An 18,531-nucleotide genomic window follows, 5' to 3' on the forward strand; every position below is an offset into this window, starting at 1 on the left:
AAATGTTGTAAACTATCTTTTTAATGTTTTTTTATCTGCCTGACCTAAAGATCATTTGGGAAATTGTCCTTGTGTTAGTATGTCAAGGACATGTTCGGTCAGTCTCTCTTCCTTCTCTTGCTAATCCATAATGCATCATTCCTTGGAGCTCTGGGAAGTGGCCCACCACCAAAATGCTTAATGAGATAATCCATGGCTGCTAGAATGGGGGTAAGTTCTCTATGGGTCAGAAGCCTCAAACTGGAGGATCTGAGCAAATATGAGAAGTCCTCCCTCCCTCCCCCCCCATCACACTTGGTCATTGTCTCTAGTTTTTTTTACTGGGGGAGCATTAATTAGATTGGCATAGCTTTCAGCTACAATCAGAGTTTAGAAATTGAGCAGTTATGTTTTTAAAAGTGTTCTGGTGAAAGATAAAATTATAGAATTTACATATTACAATTCTAAGTGTTCCATCCTCTCTACTTTCTTGAAATTGATGGATTATAAAATGACTCTTGTGCACACAATGCTTATCACCAAAACCTGCAAAATTAGAAAGATTGAGAATTTAGTACAGGCTTATGTTTTCTATATGTATTGATACACACAATATTCTGTGAACACACAATATTCATGCTCTCTGCCATCCCAACCTGAGCTAACTAATATGACCAGTCTCAAGTCTGAAATTCAAGCTTTTGTTAATTGATGGCAGATCTTTAATGGCAGATCTTTAATACACTTATTCACAGACCAAAGTTAACCCATGACAGGTATTTATACTAAAAAGAACATACTTTCAAAATAGCCCTGAAGAGTTTACAATCTGAACAAATTAACTGATTGTCAATCTGAACAGTAACCTGCCTACTAAAATGTAACAGGCATGTAAGTTTCAGCATAATTTGAGTTGTAAATTAAAGTATCTATTGCTCTAGGGATGTGAATGGTTAACTGGTTAGGGCTGGAGCAGCTCCTCACCTACCGACAGGGAGCTGCTCTAGCCTTGTAGGGCCCCGCGCAGGCAACGGCTACTCCATCCTGCCAGTCGGAGCAGTCCAGGCCTGTCTCCTTCCTCCACCACATAACGTTTAACTGGTTAGCCAATTAAACAGAATTTTACATCTCTAGTTGCTACTTTCAGAATGTCCCTTTTTTTTCCCCCCAGTGGGAAAGTAAAACTATACTGCGGAATGAGCCTTTAATCTTGGAAGGAGGTTATGAGACTTGGCTTCTTTGTTATCCCCAATACACAACAAATGCTAAAGTGACTCCACCCCCACGTGGCAAGAATGAAACAGTATCAGTCTCATGTAAGTATAAATGACATTTTAACTATATTTAGAATAATTTTTAAAACATCTAAAATTATGTACAGTAATTTAAATATATTAAACCTATTTAATAGCCTGCTCCTGTTTCATATTAGGAAAAAAAACTTATATTTGTTTTTTCAAAAAGCTCTATATTTGTGGTTTTCAGTAGATTTTACTTATCCTTCCCTGGAAGAGCCAGCTCCTTCTCCTCCACCACCTGTTGTCTGTGAAAAGCCCACTCCAGTAGAAGTGACAGAGAATGATGAAATGGAAGATAACCAAGTGGGGAAGATAGGATCACATTACGCACCAACTCCAAGTGTGCCAGTTGCTGCTCTCCCTAGTATCGATGGTTCACCTATAGTCCCCCCAATATCTGCTGTGAAAAGTGTCCCACAAGTAAGATGATTTTCCTTGTTTAAGCTTTTATTTAAAAGAAAATCTCTATAGTAGATCTGTATTGACCATTTTAATTAGATTGAGAGACCTACAAATGGGAAAAGTCTTTAAGTTTTACTGTTTCCTCACAGCTTTCTGCATTTGCCTAAGTACTGCTGACTTAATACAGTTAGATTCCCAATTACTCTGATCACACAGCATGTGGTCAACTAGGAGGGCTTACCCTTGAGAATCTCTAACCTCAGTTTTCCAGTCATCATGACACTGTGGCCTGTCTTCCCAAGGCTCTCTCTGTGCCTTAGTCTTCTAACTGAAGTAAGTGTATTCCCCATATGGAGCAATCAAAAATAATAAAGCATTGATTTGCTCTTGTCCATGCAGGGGCTCCACACAGTTCTTTTGCTTTCCTGGGACAACAGCCCTTTCTCCTTGTTTTCTAATGTCTTTTCTTTTGGTGGGAGCTTATAGCAATCCTGTGCCCTTTTGTCACAGACGTATTAGTTTCCTTCTGTCAGTATAGCTGAGGCAGAAAGGAAAACTGGGCCATCCCCCTAATTTAGGCTTCAACCCAGGAGCCATGAAACGACACTCAGCTTTGCTTTTCCCTAGATCACTTTCTATACTTTGCTCATAGCCTCCGGGATCTTCCCTAGGTTTCAATAAAAAGACTCTTAGGACTCTTCACTTAGGCTCTCCCTAGTCAGAGCCCCAGGGAGCTCTTAAATATCGACTTCCCAATAAGTCACATGCTGTGTCAGTGATCAGGAGAAAGGGAAAAATATGCCCTTCAGAGCAGGAGTGTAACTCTGTGAAAGGTCCAGCTGACCTGACAGTTTGAGAATAACTGTGGAGTTCTAATAATAATTAGTTATAATGCTATTTAACTTCAAAGTGCTGTATAAACTATTAATACTCACCTAATACACTAATTCTGCTAATGGGTTAAACTGAAACATACCCGTTTTGTGACTTGCCTGAGGCCATTTAAGACTCTTAACATTGATTTCTGAGTTCTAGTCCTGTTCTGCAACTGCTAAATAACATTTCTTTCTGGTAGAATATGCAGGTCAAGAACAATTGTGCAAGCCCATTTTAAAATCAAATGGATAATAACACCCTGTTGTTTTTCAAAACTTTCGTTTACAGAACCTATGAGTGAAAGAGATTCCATCAAAGTTCTGCGCAGATTTCAGTTTACTTACTTCTGGACTTTATTAACATTTCTTAAGGGCTGAAGCAGTCATTTTCAAGGGGAAGAGGACGGAGGAAAAAACTTAGATCTTTTTAACATCTTAGCTTTATTATAAAGCGCTCTCTCATAATAGCTTTCATTTGGAAGCCCTGAATAGAAATCAAAACAATGTTTCTTCAGTATAAAAAAATAGTTTTAGGAGAGGTATATGAAAGGGAAATACTGAAAGACACAAATGAAAGTGTGCTTCTGCCAGATAAAACAAACATGATGGAAGTAAGCAGATTGTTTTATAAAAATGGATGACAACTATGGTAGGCTTTACTTGTACAAGTCCAAAAGCAGTTTAGTTAAAGAAAGTAGTGTTGTTAAAGGAATGGTGTGTGATATTAGGGACTGTAAACAAATGTTTCTAGTAACATTTTACACTTTGTACACTTTGTTTTTATTGTGCCAGATTGATCGTACTAAAAAGCCTTTAGCAAAATTTCCTGATGTTAATAATCCAAAATCTGAAGTTACAACCCCTGATAAACTTCCTATTCAGAATGGAAGAATGGTTCCAGATCGTTCCACAAAGCCATCATTTGATGCAAAGATCACTCTGACGGAAGAGGAGAAGAGCCGCATACATGCAGAAACAGCTTCCCTATTAGAGAAGAGCAAACGGGAAAAAGAGTTGCGGGAAAGACAACAAGAGAAAGAAAGAGAGAAGCAGGAGCAAGAACATAAAGCAAAAGAGGACCGGGAAGAAAAGGAACTCAGAGAAGACCTACAGCAAACAAAAGAAGAGCAAGAGAGAAGAGAACAGGAAGACCAAACAAGTAGGGACCAAAAAGAAAGACAGAAAGCGTGCAAAGAAGAATTAGAAGAAAAAAGACAAAAGAAAACTGAAGAAACTACTACTGCAAAAAAACTTGAGCTTGATAAAATATCCGTGGAAGAAAGAGAAAAGGGGACTCGAACACCAGAAATGCAGAGGCGTGCATTAGGAGATGCATCTCTGACAGGGGTGTCAGTCTCAAGCAAGGTTAGTAAGCGAGCAGTTTAAGAGCTAGAAAACTAAAGTGGAGTAGTCACTTACTGACAGAACTGTGCTATCGATTAATGGAAGCAATCTGCAAGTAACGGTTTTGTTTGTAACCTGACATTTTGACTTAAAACTAGAGAAGAAGTCAAAACAAATTTGAGGGCAGATCCTCAGTCTCACTTTGTGCTATTTAAGTAATACAAAGTAGACAGATTCTGACCAGACCTGAGCAGCAGAGAATTCTCTTGAGGCTGGGGAAATCCCTGCTGATTATAGAACCAGTAGAATTGACTCCTGTTCTGGCTACCCTTCCATCCCCAGCATCGGAGGCATTTCAGAGGCATGGTAGCACTCTATTCTGCTATACCAATCCTCTGTTTACTGCTTTAACTCATCCTTGGGAAAGACAGAATCACAGAGCCATAACTAATTCGCAAACGCCCGTGTTAGACAAAAGACCTGCAGGAGAGAATAAAGATTATAGTATTATTAATGTGTGCGCTCCCCACTCTAGTATCTTTGACATCATAGCTCCTCTTTATCCTTCTAAATACTGAGGGACATGAACAAAATCAGTCACATTTGCCTTCCTGTAGTTGTGAAATAGAATCAGTTAGTTGGAAGATATGAAGAAATAGGTTGGAGTTCACTACAGGTTAATAATTGCATTTACAGCTTGAAAATGTACCATGAAAAGTTGTTGAAATTGTCTTTAATCTTCAGATTAGGGGATGTGGAATTTATGCATCAGAGATATTAATGCAAAGGAAGCGAACATATAACCGCTAAAAAATCCAGTAGTTACACATTTACACAAATACATGATAGTTAGCATCCCTAGTTGTAGGTAAAGTATAAAACAGATTTTAAGTGCATAAGTCCATCTTACACTAGTTATTGCAGGTGGTAAGCACAGATGGTCAGACATAGCTAACAAAGAAAAGGTAAGAGCGCAGTCTACATCTTAAATCTTACAGGAGACAAGGCATTGGACACCTCCTAGTCTTACAACGTATTTCAGTAACAATCAGATAGCAAAATCTCATAACTTCATACACACTAATCATATACATTTTTGACAGAACAATGGATTACATCAGATCATATCTTACAAGGCATGTTGTGTATGGAATATCTTAATTATATACTAGGTGAATATAGGGATTCAAAGGTGCTGCTTTGAGGTAAAGTGCCACGTATGTACTTGTTCTTGTCAAACAAATTGAGGTGTGCCCCCCAAATTTTTTTGTGCAATAGCAAAGTTCCACATGCTTACTGACACTTAATAATTCCACCTGAAAATGGAAAGTCTCTTCAGAATCTTTTACAGCATACTGGGGTTAAAGGACAACAGAAAGTGAAGATCAAAAAGAGGATATTGAACAAGATACTGAAAGACGTAAAGTAAATACAGTGTGTTATATGTAGTTGAAAGAAACCCAGAGCAGATGGCCATCAGAGCACCTGTGCTTTTTCCCATAGGGGTTTCTCGTGCAAGAAACCCCTCTGGAGCGTCCACACTTGCCTTTATGCTCAATAGCAGTAGCGCAAAAGGGAGTTATGCCTTGTAGAAGAAGGTTTACCTACACTGGCAAAAGCCCTCTGTTCTGCCATTTTATTGCTGATTTACTTGCGCAAAAGCGCATTTGAGGTATGGATGCTCCGCAGGTTTTTTCACAAAAATGACCATTTTTGCACAAAAACCTTGCAGTGTAGACATAGCCCAAGTGTAGAGTATCTTTGTCATCCTATGATAACCTCCACTTTGTGAGGGGTGATAGGTTTTTTTTTTTTTTTTTTTTGGAGCGGGGTAGAGAGTCATTCCTAAATATAGCGAGAAGACTCCTACCTAAAAGGATTTTGATAATAAAAGGAGTTGGGGAATCAAATTATTTTATATTTGGGATAGCTCAGTGGTTTGCGCATTGGCCTTGCCAAACCCAGGACTGAGTGTTCAATCGTTAAGGGAACCATTTAGGGATCTGGGGCAAATCTGTTAGGGATGGTACTTGGTTCTGCCGTGAGGGCAGGGGACTTGACTCAGTGACTTCTCAAGGTTCCTTCCAGTTCTATGAGATATACCTATTAGATGGATTTATTTTGGAAGGTGTGACAATGAAAGTTGTTCATTTAGATCAGGAGATGCTAAATAATAAAACCACGCTATCAGTTCTGTCTCCCTCCACCCTACCCCAAAACCCCCACAATTCACCAAATCCAAATTTCTACTTGGAACACTAGTATGTCTTATTGTTCTATGTTCTTCTTTTAGCTACATGGAGCATTTACAGAATACCAAAGACAAACTAGACATTCTGCGCATAGAAATAATTTCACATGCCCTTCTATTTTAATTGTATTATTAGTCCCAGCGGGAGCCATTGATGAGAGCACGAAGTGAAGAAATGGGGAGGATAGTACCAGGATTGCCTACAGGCTGGGCAAAGGTAATTATAATTTACAACAATCTAGACACCCAGAATGTGATAATGGCTTCTATTTGCACATTCATTATAAATTAGATTGGAGTTGACATTTTTTCACTCCTCTTGAAACTTATGTGATTGTTTTTATCTTAATCTTAAGATTATTGTTAATATAATGACTGGAGCTTTGTCAGCAATTTTTAGCATTTTGGCAGGGGTCAATATTTAATGCATACTTTGGGAAGAATAATACTATCACTGAGTATTGAAATCAAATCACATTGCAGGCTATATACTTTAGTATTCATATTAGAATTACTCCGACAGTGTACTTAGTAGTTTTAATATTAGCCAATTAGTCTATTGAGGGATTTTATTCAGTTTTAAAAACTATTAATTTTTGTTACCCAAGTTTCTGGATCCAATCACTGGGACCTTTCGTTATTACCACTCGCCAACAAATACTGTTCATATGTATCCCCCGGAAATGGCTCCTTCATCCACCCTTCCATCCACTTCACCAACTCATAAAGTCAAGCCACAGGTGACTGCTGAACGGGACAGAGAACACTCCAAACTGAAGCGATCCTACTCTTCACCAGATATAACCCAAGCCATTCAGGAGGAAGAGAAGAAAAAAATTCCTGTAACTCCTGCAATCAGTCGTGAAAATAAGTAGGTCTGATAAATTAAATCAAACATCACAGCTGTTACAATATTGTAGGGTGTATAGTTTGCCCAACAGAATTCTATGAACTTTTTGCCATTGGTTTACATGGAATATTTCTGATTAAGTTAAACTGCATAACTGTAAAGCTCAAAGCAGAATACAGCATACAGTGATCATCACTGAAAAGTGGTTTCTCCTTGTTTACCAACAATAACATATATAGATTGTAGACAGCATTATGTGAAGAGTGATGGTAAATGATAGCCATTTGTTTGTCTACTAGTATGTGTAAGGTTGCTGTTTTATTGTGGAATGAAAAGATTTTCCATTTCTTAGTTACATTACAGTTCACTCCCTGACCCACGGTTCAAGAAACATTGATTTGGGCTATCCCTGTGCATCGCTGCAGACCAGTATTCATAATTTGCTACAGAATCTCCCATTAGTCCCATGTCTAGGCCTGCATACCTTAAATGATGATATTTTATGGCTTCCTTGGAGGGAGGGGTGTATTGATATTCTGAGTGCTTTGAGCACATAGCTCTGTATCTCCAGCCAGGGACAGATATCTCTTCTGAGCTAGTCAACACCATTTGGCTGGAGAATTCTGTTAAATGACATGAGGTATATTTAACTCCAAGGGCTAAAACTCACTGCCTTCTATGAGCTCCCAACTCGACCAACAACAATAAGGGAATAATAAGGTGCCTACATGAACAGAGCATTATGATAGACCCTAAGGCAGAATTGAAAACTCCACTTTGCTAACAACAATTTCTTCCTTACAGACCAGTGTATTACACTAAAGCTGAAATCTCAAGGCTCTCTGCACAACAGATTCGTAATCTTAACCCTGTGTTTGGGGGATCAGGACCAGCTCTCACAGGGCTTCGTAATTTAGGGAACACTTGCTATATGAACTCCATATTGCAGTGTCTTTGCAATGCCCCGCTTCTGGCTGATTATTTCAATAGAAATTTGTATCAAGAGGACATTAACAGGTAACAAATATTCTTATTCTGTGTTGAATTATTTCAGGACTGAATTCAGAATGTGTATTTACCACTGTTACTATTTTTTGTTCAAAACATAAAATGGGGCTGTTATGGTCTTTAAAACCTCAGACATATTACAACAGATGTTCGAGTATACATTTTTGTGGGGTTTTGACGGTTTGAGATATGATAGTGTGCTTTGCCATAGAGACTCTTTCAATTACACCCACCATCTCAGTGCTTGGTCATATTACAAGATTAAAAAGAGCAAGTCTTGGTAGCAGTTGGTACAAATCAGAGAGGTGAAAAATTGCTGCATCTACCTTCTATGGACCCCTCTGGCTGGGTTCAAATTGGTAAAGTAAATAAAGGTATTGACTGCTTCAGCCTGGAGTACTTGAACAGTAATGCTCATTAGGAACCAAACATTTGTCCATGTTTGTAAAGGCTCAGGACATCAGTTGATTGTCTAATCTTGGGAAAATTTACTTTTGTCTTCCCACAGTCTTGGATTAAAAAGGGGAAATTGTTTTGATTTATTTTAATGGCTTAACTTAATACTCAGTATTTCTATTTAATTGTATAGGTTGAATCTCTTGGGGCATAAAGGGGAAGTGGCAGAAGAGTTTGGCATCATAATGAAAGCATTATGGACAGGGCAATACCGATATATCAGTCCAAAAGATTTTAAAATTACAATAGGAAAGATCAATGACCAGTTTTCAGGATACAGCCAGCAAGACTCCCAGGAATTGCTCCTGTTTTTAATGGATGGACTGCATGAAGACCTAAATAAGGTAAGTAATCTCCTGTGATAAACACCATATCTGTTAGATTTCAAAACAGAAATATAAGATGTTATATTCTTGTGAAGATGAAAATAAGTGGTAGATGTAAGGACTTGATTGGAAAAGTCTGTGTGCAAAATTGCATGCCTTCTTTATGCATGGGTTCACGTTCTCTGCTGTATTGAGTTTATACTTGACTCTGCTGGGGGAAGAGGGAGGTGGATGTGAGAGTGTGGAAAGGTGGCTTTGAAACAATCTCCGGATATTGGTTTGGCTGGGATGCCCTAGCTGTATCTAAATGCTGTGTGCCCTGCCCCTGCACTCCTCCTGTATAGAGCAGAAGGGACAGCTGGGGTAGGGTTAACTACACTAGCATTGCATTACCAAAATTTTCCTTGTATCAGGAGGAATCTTGAGTGGCCATATTCAGACTAGCTTATTGCTTATTTCAGGACAAAGTAGCTGGAGGAGAAGCCAATAATTGAACCTAAGAACACTACAATTGAGAGGTTAAATGAGAAATTAGACACAAGTGGCAGTTTGCACATTGTTACCGTTGTGTAGCATGAGTCCATTTTTCATTTTAATTAGAATGTTTTCACAGTTTGAAAATAATAATTCCCCCCCCCCCCTTAGAATTTTGATTAAAGCAAAGTCCTTTGAACAATTTTCTCTTCCCCAAACTTAAAAGGGATATTATTTAAGATAATTATGGATCCTTAACCTGTTTTTTCCTGAATTAAATGTATAATAAAGCCAGTAATATATATTCAGATGTTTGTTCATTTTAAAGTGTTGTCTTCAGTCTGTCTTTTTTCCCCCCTTATTTTTATGACCTCTTATGGCCCATTAGCAAGTAAGTAAATTGCAGCATACTTGTGCCTTTGTGTGTAGTGATATTTATACATTCTCCATATCATGATCATGCATTAGAATAACTACTTACTCAACTTATTTTAAGATAATATCCTTTTTTTCAAAGTTCCGTTCTTGCATTTAAATCTGTCTCCCACATTCCACCCATGCAGATATTAGAGGTATTGCTTTTCAGAAAGGGCAACATTTTCATGCAGTAATTAATGCCTGGGGGGGGGGGGGGGGGGGGGGAGATGGTGGAGAGATAATTTGTTGTTACTATTTGGATTCCATCACAGTTGCTATTCATGGTGTGACTCTTTTTAAAATATATAAACCAGAGTGCTTCAAAAATATGGCAAAAGATTTGTGCAAGAAGCCTTCAGTAAGCAAATCTGTATTTCAGGAGTTAACTATCTAAATCAACTGTCAGTGGATGCCTGCTTATCATGATGCCTATGCTGCCATTGCTTATGGGATGTTCTTCTGATGGAAGTAAAACTAGGTGTACATCCTAACAGATGTTAAACCAGTGCACCTGTAGGAAATGCTAAAGAGCACCACAAAAATTATAACTAGCTAAAAATTATATAGCATGTAGGCATGTTTTCAAATTTGTATGGTTTTTAAAACTTGATCATATCTGTACTTATAAAATGCTCTTTTATGGTGATAAAGTATTTTAATTTTCTAATATCCAGGCTGACAATCGGAAGAGGTATAAGGAAGAAAATAATGATAATCTTGATGACTTCAAAGCATCAGAATTAGCCTGGCATAAACACAAGCAGCTCAATGAATCTATTATTGTGGCACTTTTTCAAGGCCAGTTCAAATCTACAGTGCAATGTCTTACATGTCACAAAAAGTCTCGAACATTTGAGGCTTTCATGTATTTGTCATTGCCACTTGCATCCACTAGTAAATGTACACTACAGGTAGGTTAGTGCGATAAATTAATTACTCTTCATGGTTTTTGTATGGTTCTGCTTCAGCCTTTTTGGTTGGAGGTACATCAGTATCACCATTGTAACTTGCTCTATGATTAGCCATGGTATATGTCATTTATTTGAGGAGGATCTAAAAAAAGTCAATTATTTTTATGTACACGATTACACGGAGATGTAGGTGCCTTTTGTGCTGCTGTAGTTTAAATATAACTCTTTTTTATAGTTACTGAACTCTTATTGCAGGTTATAGGATATTTTATTCATGAAAGTATCTTTTACTGCACAATGCATATAGTTACTATCTATGTTCTAAATATAGTTACTGCTTTTTAAAAAAAGTATCCTATAACCTAAGTCATGGGCTAAAGTCTAACTATTTTATGAAACATAGAATACATGTAGCTCATGTTCATTTACAGACAAAATGTTTGTGCTACATCATTATTTTTATAAAAGCCAAGCTTTTAAGTGTGTTTTCTATGTTTTGTTCTAGGAATGTCTTAGATTATTTTCCAAAGAGGAGAAACTTACAGATAACAACAGATTTTACTGTAGCCATTGCAAAATGCGAAGAGATTCTTTGAAAAAAATAGAGATTTGGAAATTGCCACCTGTTCTTCTTGTGCATTTGAAACGGTATGGTACTAAGTTTGTGAACATGTATCTATTAATAAATGTAACGTGGCCTTTAGGAATAGTAAAGCAATAGATATTTAAAAAAATACAGAATGTTAAGGAGGAAACGTGCCCATGGACATCAAGAATTTCCATCTAGTTTTCATCTGCTTCTTAATTTCATAGACTCCCCCCATGAGTCATCTTGTTGAGTTGAGCATGTAAAGTTACCTACATGTACAAATATTTGCAGTATTGCAGCCTTAAATTGTAAGGTAACCTGGTCACATTGCTTAGCTATGAAGCCTAATTTAACCTCCGTAAGCTCACATCTCAGTTAAAAAGCGTAACTAGAGACATAAAGGGTAACAATAAAATACTCTACAAATATATTAGAAGCAAGAGGAAGACCAAGGACAGGGTAGGCTCATTGCTCAGTGAAGAGGGAAAACAATAACAGAAAAGTTGGAAATGACAGAGTGCTTAACAACTTTGTTTTGGTTTTCACCAAGAAGATTGATGGTGAGTGGATACCTAACATAGTGAATGCTAGTGGAAATGTGGTAAGTTTAGAAGTTAAAATAGAAAAAGAACAAGTTAAAAATTACTTAGAAAAGTTAGATGTCTTCAAGTCACCAGAGCCTGACAAAATGTATCCTAGAATACTCAAGGAGCTGATAGCAGAGGTGTCTGAGCCATTAGCTGTCATCTTTGAAAAGTCATGGAAGTCGGGAGAGATTTCAGAAGACTGGAAAAGGGCAAATATTGTGCCCATCTATAAAAAGGGAAATAAACCAAGAAACTTTAGACCAGTCAGCTTAACTTCTGTGCCAGGGAAGATAATGGAGCAAATAATTAAAGAATTCATCTGGAAGATAATAAGGTGATAGGTGACAGCCAGCATGGATTTGTAAAGAACAAATCATATCAGACCAGTGTGACAACTTTCTTTCATAGGACAACAAGTCTTGTGGATAAGGGGAAAATGGTGGATGCAGTAATACCTGTACTTTGATTTGATATGGTTTTGCATGACCTTCTTATCAATAAACTAGGGAAATATAACAAAGATGGAGCTACTATAAGATGGGTGCATAATAGGTTGGATAACTGTTTTCAGAGAGTAGTTATTAATAGTTTAGAATCATGCTGGAAGGGCATAACAAGTGGGGTACCCACAGGAGTCTGTTTTGGGACTGGTTCTGTTCAATATCTTCATCACGATTTAGATATTGGCATAGAGAGTACGCTTATTAAGTTTGCAAATGATACCACGCTGGGAGGTGTTGCAAGTGCTTTGGAGGACAGGGTCATAATTCAGAACTGGAGAAATGGTCTGAGGTAAATAGGATGAAGTTTAATAAGGACAAATGCAAAGTACTCCACTTAAGAAGAAACAATCAGTTTCACACGTACAGAATGGGAAGTGATTGTCTAGGAAGGAGAACTGCAGAAAGGTATCTAGGGGTCATAGTGGACCACAAGCTAAATACAGGCAGTCCCCGGGTTACGTACAAGATAGGGACTATAGGTTTGTTCTTAAGTTGAATTTGTACGTAACTCGGAACTGGCTCCAGATTCAGCTGCTGCTGCTGAAACTGACCAGGGGCTGACTACAGGAAGCCCGAGGCAGAGTTGCTCTGCCCCCAGCTTCCTGGAATCAGCCACTGATCAGTTTCAACAGCGGCTGAATCTGGAACCTGGGACAGAACAGCTGCACACCACCTCCCCCCCAGCAGACCAGGGAGACCCGGAGCAAAGCCGCAGAGGCGCGGGACCCCGCCGCCTCCGCGGCTTTGCTCCGGGTGTCCCTGGTCTGCTGGGGACCCCCCCCCCAGCAGACGCAGGACACCCGGAGCAGCTTTTCTCGCCCCGGAGGACACGGTGGCGGGACCACTGCGCGTCTGGGTGGTCCCGCCGCCCGCGCATTCCGGGGCGAGAAAAGCCCCGTTCGTAAGTGCGGATCCGACATAAGTCGGATCCGCGTAACTCGGGGACTGCCTGTATGAGTCAGTGTGACACTGCTGTTAAAAAAAAAAAAAAAAAGGCGAAAATTATTCTGGGATGCATTTTGTTGTGAGCAAAACCCGAGAAGTAATTCTTCCACTCTACTCCTCCCTGATTAGCCTGATCAGTTGGAGTATTGTGTCCCGTTCTGGGCACCACATTTCAAGAAAGATGGAGAAAGTTGGAGATGATTCAGAGTAGGCCAAAAAAAATTATTAAAGGTCTAGAAAACATGACCTTTGAGGGAATACTGAAAGAATTGATCTTGTTTAGTTTAGAAAAGAGAAAACAGAGGGGATAGGATAGTAGTTTAAGTATCTAAAAGGGTATTTACAAGGAGGGAGAAAAATTGTTCTCTTTGACCTCTGAGGATAGGACAAGAGGCAGTGGGCTTAAATTGCAGCAGGGGAGGTTTAGATTGGACATTAGGAAAAACTTTCTGACTGTCAGGGTGGTTAAACACTGGAATAAATTGTGTTGGGAGGTTGTAGAATCTCCAATACTGGAAATATTTAAGGACAGGTTAGGGAGGCATCTATCGGTCAGGGATGATAGATGGTGCTTGGTCCTGCCATGAAGGAAGGGGATTGGACTTGATGCCCTCTGGAGGTCCCTTCCAGTTCTAGTAGTCTATGATTCTATGGAAATTAGTGAGTAAGAAATAAGCACGCCATCCACTTGAGATGTCTCCCTGGATAATGCTGATTTTGTGTTTTCTAGATTTTCCTATGATGGAAGGTGGAAGCAAAAGCTTCAAACATCTGTAGATTTCCCTTTGGAAAGTCTTGACCTGTCACAATATGTTATTGGTCTAAAGAGTAATTTGAAGAGATACAACCTATTTTCAGTATCCGTAAGTACCCACAGCCAACTTTAAAACTTAGGTGTAAATCCATTTTTTTTAACTGTATCTGCAAGGACAGTATTACAAGGTCATGTTGATTCACCTAGGTTTCTAAGCCTCCTCTCTGGATACAAATTAAGCTGGGGAAGAAAGAAGGAGGGTGTCTGATATTTATTGCCATGGGACTTCATGTTGGCCAAAGCATGGCATTCAAGTTTATTATTTTAGCTAAGGGCAGAAATAGTAGCAAAAGCATAGATTGGTTAAATTATTAATCGGCTCGTAAGAGGGACTCTTACCAAAAAGAAAGGATTGTTTTAATCTCATTTCACTTCTTTTCTCACCAGAATCATTATGGAGGGTTGGATGGAGGGCACTACACTGCTTACTGCAGAAATGCTATAAAACAGCGCTGGTATAAGTTTGATGATCATGAAGTGTCTGAGATCTCCGCATCCTCTGTGAAGTCTTCAGCAGCATATATTCTCTTTTACACTTCCTTTGAACTACGGGCTGCAGATATAGCCACATAAAGTGTTTTGAATGAAGTAAATTAATTCTCTATAAATGCACAACACAGGTATTGAAATGCATATTAATATGCAAAGCAGTGACCGATATATAGCCACTTAGTGTTAGGGCAAGGTTGCAGCAGCTTCTCTGCAAGAGGATCTTTCTGGTCAGTGCTATTGCTTAACTCAGAAGACTGATTTAATAATGCTTTTGGTAATAGTAACTTATGTTACAATTTGTTTCAAAACTATATTTTTAGTCTGCTCCAAAATGAAATTCTAGCTTAATTAGCAACTAGGTTTAAATATCCTAAAAATCCCACAGCATATCTTGATTTATTTTCTTTTCTATCAATCACTGTTATGGCCTTCTCACATTTCTAACCTTAAGCTTGATTCTACTGTGAATACTCTAGAATGATGTAAACAGTTAGGAATGTAAGTGTACATATGGATTGCATACTTGCACATCAGAGCTATGTATATAATAAAATGTGGTCCTTTTGTGAGAATCTCTAGAACTTGGAGAATTGCTTTTATTTGCAAGTTCTAAACAACTGCAAAAATTTAATTCTTATAGGTGTAGAAAAAAGCAAAGCTGTATTTTTGTTAGCCTTTGTCAATATTTCTGCATTTAAAATTTCTTCTGAAAAAATTAAGATTTTTCCTTAATTTTTTAATACAAGATTTCATGTATACATGCATTAAGAATATTAACAAAGAAATTATTTAAAATACACTATCCTGTTAAATGTTTGTTTGAAGGGGGTTGGGTTTTTGGACATCTATAAAATTTGATAATCAATCCCTGAGGGATTATACACAGCAACATTTTGTATCTGTTCAACAGAGTCCAGATGCTAAACCTGGAAGGGCAACTGTCTTAAGAGTGAATTTGTTTAGGAGCCATCCCGGTTCCATTCTACCCATTTTAATTGTCTGACAGCAATTTATAATTTCCACTCCTGACTTCCATTGGTCCTTGAAAGTCTATGTCCTCTGCAGTTAGCTTTTATCAGTGTATGTTGCTCTAGTTTAGTTAAGAACAGGTTTTGAAAAGTTAGAGTTGTTGCACTTGAATTCATCACAGCACACACAGCAGCAGAGTACTAAGGAGCACCATACTCCTAAGTGACTCTCCTGTTGAGCAGGTAGTAGACACTTTCAAATAGATGAGGGGACAAACTGGTGGCACCTGGCCAACCTTGCCTTTCTTAGTAAAACTGTGCCAAAGACGTACGGCTGTTTGAGAGCAACAGCTCAGCGAACCACAATTTTACAGATGCCAAAGTACTGTCTACACAGTGTTTGCCAAGCTCAACTCTGTTTAACATTTTTCCATGCCTAATATCACATATGCACCTGTGAAATGCAATGTTAATGTTAATTCGATTACCAAAACCCCAGGCAATGCAGAATTAAACTGACCAACTTGTGCCTTAGGCCTAGGTACAACTTCCTACGTAACGTAGCCATGCTGCACCTGCTAAAATCGTCATTGCTGAATCCAGCATAGGAGACTGTTGCTAAGACTGTTAGCATTAACAAGAGATGAGTGCCCTAAGGAAAGGCTGTTAGTGTTTTTCATGTTGACTCCAGCCAGGCTAATGAAGCTTTAATTGCTTGTTTTTCCTCTTTCATGCTGTTCTGACTCTGACAAGGCACAAATATAATCTCCCTACTGTGGAGGCTTCCCACAATTACCTAAATTTGGTCCACGACACAGCATTTAAAGAATAAATCCTCTTTCTAAGCTTTTGGCAGAATAACCAAAGTCTTTGAGGCAAACATGGACCAAGTATGGAGAGAAGGGCTTTGATTCAATTGGTCAGATACTATCCTAGTGATACTTCTGCCCCTCATTTCATAGAATACTAGAACTGGAAGGGACATTAAGAGGTCATTTAGTCTAGTCCCCTGCCCTCATGGCAGGACCAAGCACCATCTAGATCAGGAGTGGGCAATAGTTTTTAAAAGGGGGGGCTCTCCCAAGATTTTGGCAAGTGGTCAAGGACTACACTTCTATGGAGGGGGGAACAGGGTCTGGGATGGAGAATGGGTGCAGAAGGCAGCTTTGGGTAAGGAATGGGGTGCAGGAGGGAGTGTGGAGTCTGAGAGGGTGTTTGGGTGAAGGAGAGGTTTGTGATCGGGGCTGGGGCTTGGGATGTAGGAGAAGATTCTGACCGGGGGAGAGGGTGGAGAGGGGGTGCATGATCTGGGAGGGAGTTGTGATCTTGGAGAAGGAGGGAAAGGGGTTGAGAGGGTTTGGGTAGTGGCCTGGGGCAGGTAGTTGTGGGGGAAAGAAGGGGTAGAGTGACTGAGGCAGGCTGTGCTGGGAGGTGCTTACCTAGGTGGCTCCAGCCAGCAGTCATGCAAGAACCTGAGCTACAATCCCAGTGTGATTGACTGTTTGCACCACATTGCTCTGCTCTGGACATGGGAGAGGGGAAGGGAGGCTTCACGTGCTGCCCCTACCCCCAGCAAAATTTCTCAGCTTCTATTGGCCAGAACCAATGAGAGCTAAGAGATTTTTGCTGGGGGTCAGGTCAGCATGCAAACTCTCCCCCTCCCTCCCTCCTTAGCGTCCAGAGGAGAGAGCAGCCAGCCACTTAAAGCATGAGCTGTTCTGTGCATAAGGGTCCCAGTTGAGACCTAATCAGCACAGAGTAAAGGGGAAGAATTACTTCTTGTGTTTAGCTCACAACACTATGTTAATGCAGCCCACAATGATTGGGGAAGGAGGGGCGGCGTTTGTGGAACAGCATCACATTGTTGACTCATATTTAGCTTGTGGTCCACTATGACCCCCAGATCCCTTCCTGCAGTACTCCTTTCTAGACAGTCACTTCCCATTTTGTATGTGTGAAACGGATTGTTCCTCCCTAAGTGGAAGCATGTAAACCAGGGATTCTGTGCCCCACTATTAATTGTTGGGCCATTGGTATTGGGTTATTTCAGCATTTTATCTTTAATGGAGACTTGAAACACCTCACTTTAAGTTTTCATGGAAATTGGGGAAGTGGAGCATGGAGGTAGCAGTATTAAATCTAGACAAGAGGGCATAGTAAAAAGCGTCCTGTCAGTTCAGTACTGTACTTGGTTTAGGTACTTGCATCTGTGTTTTAATTATTTTAGTTTCCTTTTGGTAAAGTGCAACTTACTGTATAAAAAATATGGGCCATTCCAGTATAACTAAGGTGCTGCATTCATAGTTTTTAAACCAGAATCCGGAGAGTGAGAAAAGTAGTAGGAATGGGAGAGGGAAACGGCTTTTTCTTTGAGCAAGCCCACCTTTCATTTCTGGTACTTTGTGCCCAAGGCAGTTTAATGCTGTATGTTTTATACTGCATGGGGGAAGAGAAACAGTAGGGGACAAGTGAGGCCATATGTGGCTTCTGGCACGCACACACGGAGGGGAAGTGGGGAGGACAGGGTAGAGCAATGAGCGTTTGAGAGAGTGAGGTCATGTGAGCTCTTTCCTCTAGTGCACCCCTTGCCTTTAAGAAGCATCAGCTGGCTGCTGCTTCTGTCCATAGACTCTTGTACTGAACCGGCTCCTAATGTTATGGGCTACATCTAGACTGGCATGATTTTCCGCAAATGCTTTTAACTGAAAAGTTTTTCTGTTAAAAGCATTTGCGGAAAAGAGCGTCTAGATTGGCATGGACGCTTTTCTGCAAAAGCACTTTTTGCAGAAAAGCGTCTGTGCCAATCTAGAAGCGGTTTTGCGCAAGAAAGCCCCAATTGTCATTTTCGCCATCGGGGCTTTTTTGCGCAAAACAGTTTTCAGCTGTCTACACTGGCCCTTTTGCGAAAAGCATTTCCGGAAAATGTCTTTTGCCCGAATGGGAACATCAAAGCATTTGCGCAAGAAGCACTGATTTCAGATAGTAGAACGTCAGTGCTTTTGTGCAAAAACAAGCGGCCAGTGTAGACAGCTGGCAAGTTTT

At 39.6% G+C, this 18,531-nt stretch overlaps 1 protein-coding gene across 3 annotated transcripts in view; it reads left to right on the forward strand.

Moving 5' to 3' along the window:
- USP8 (ubiquitin specific peptidase 8) overlaps positions 1-15,093 on the forward strand; it is a 36,789-nt gene extending 21,696 nt beyond the window's left edge. For 2 of the 3 annotated variants that reach the window (XM_075897150.1, XM_075897152.1), the window contains 11 exons: positions 1,151-1,295; positions 1,465-1,697; positions 3,347-3,919; positions 6,286-6,366; positions 6,758-7,020; positions 7,804-8,016; positions 8,597-8,807; positions 10,355-10,591; positions 11,097-11,239; positions 13,946-14,078; positions 14,417-15,093. In XM_075897150.1, coding sequence (XP_075753265.1) covers positions 1,151-1,295; positions 1,465-1,697; positions 3,347-3,919; positions 6,286-6,366; positions 6,758-7,020; positions 7,804-8,016; positions 8,597-8,807; positions 10,355-10,591; positions 11,097-11,239; positions 13,946-14,078; positions 14,417-14,602 — 2,418 coding nt within the window. In that variant the 3' untranslated portion in view covers positions 14,603-15,093. The remainder of the gene's footprint in view (positions 1-1,150; positions 1,296-1,464; positions 1,698-3,346; positions 3,920-6,285; positions 6,367-6,757; positions 7,021-7,803; positions 8,017-8,596; positions 8,808-10,354; positions 10,592-11,096; positions 11,240-13,945; positions 14,079-14,416) is intronic. The other variant, XM_075897151.1, reaches the window with a different exon arrangement.
- The last annotated feature ends 3,438 nt before the right edge of the window (positions 15,094-18,531 follow it).

Source organism: Pelodiscus sinensis, chromosome 14, assembly GCF_049634645.1.
Source record: "Pelodiscus sinensis isolate JC-2024 chromosome 14, ASM4963464v1, whole genome shotgun sequence".
Classification (NCBI taxonomy): Eukaryota; Metazoa; Chordata; order Testudines; family Trionychidae; genus Pelodiscus; species Pelodiscus sinensis.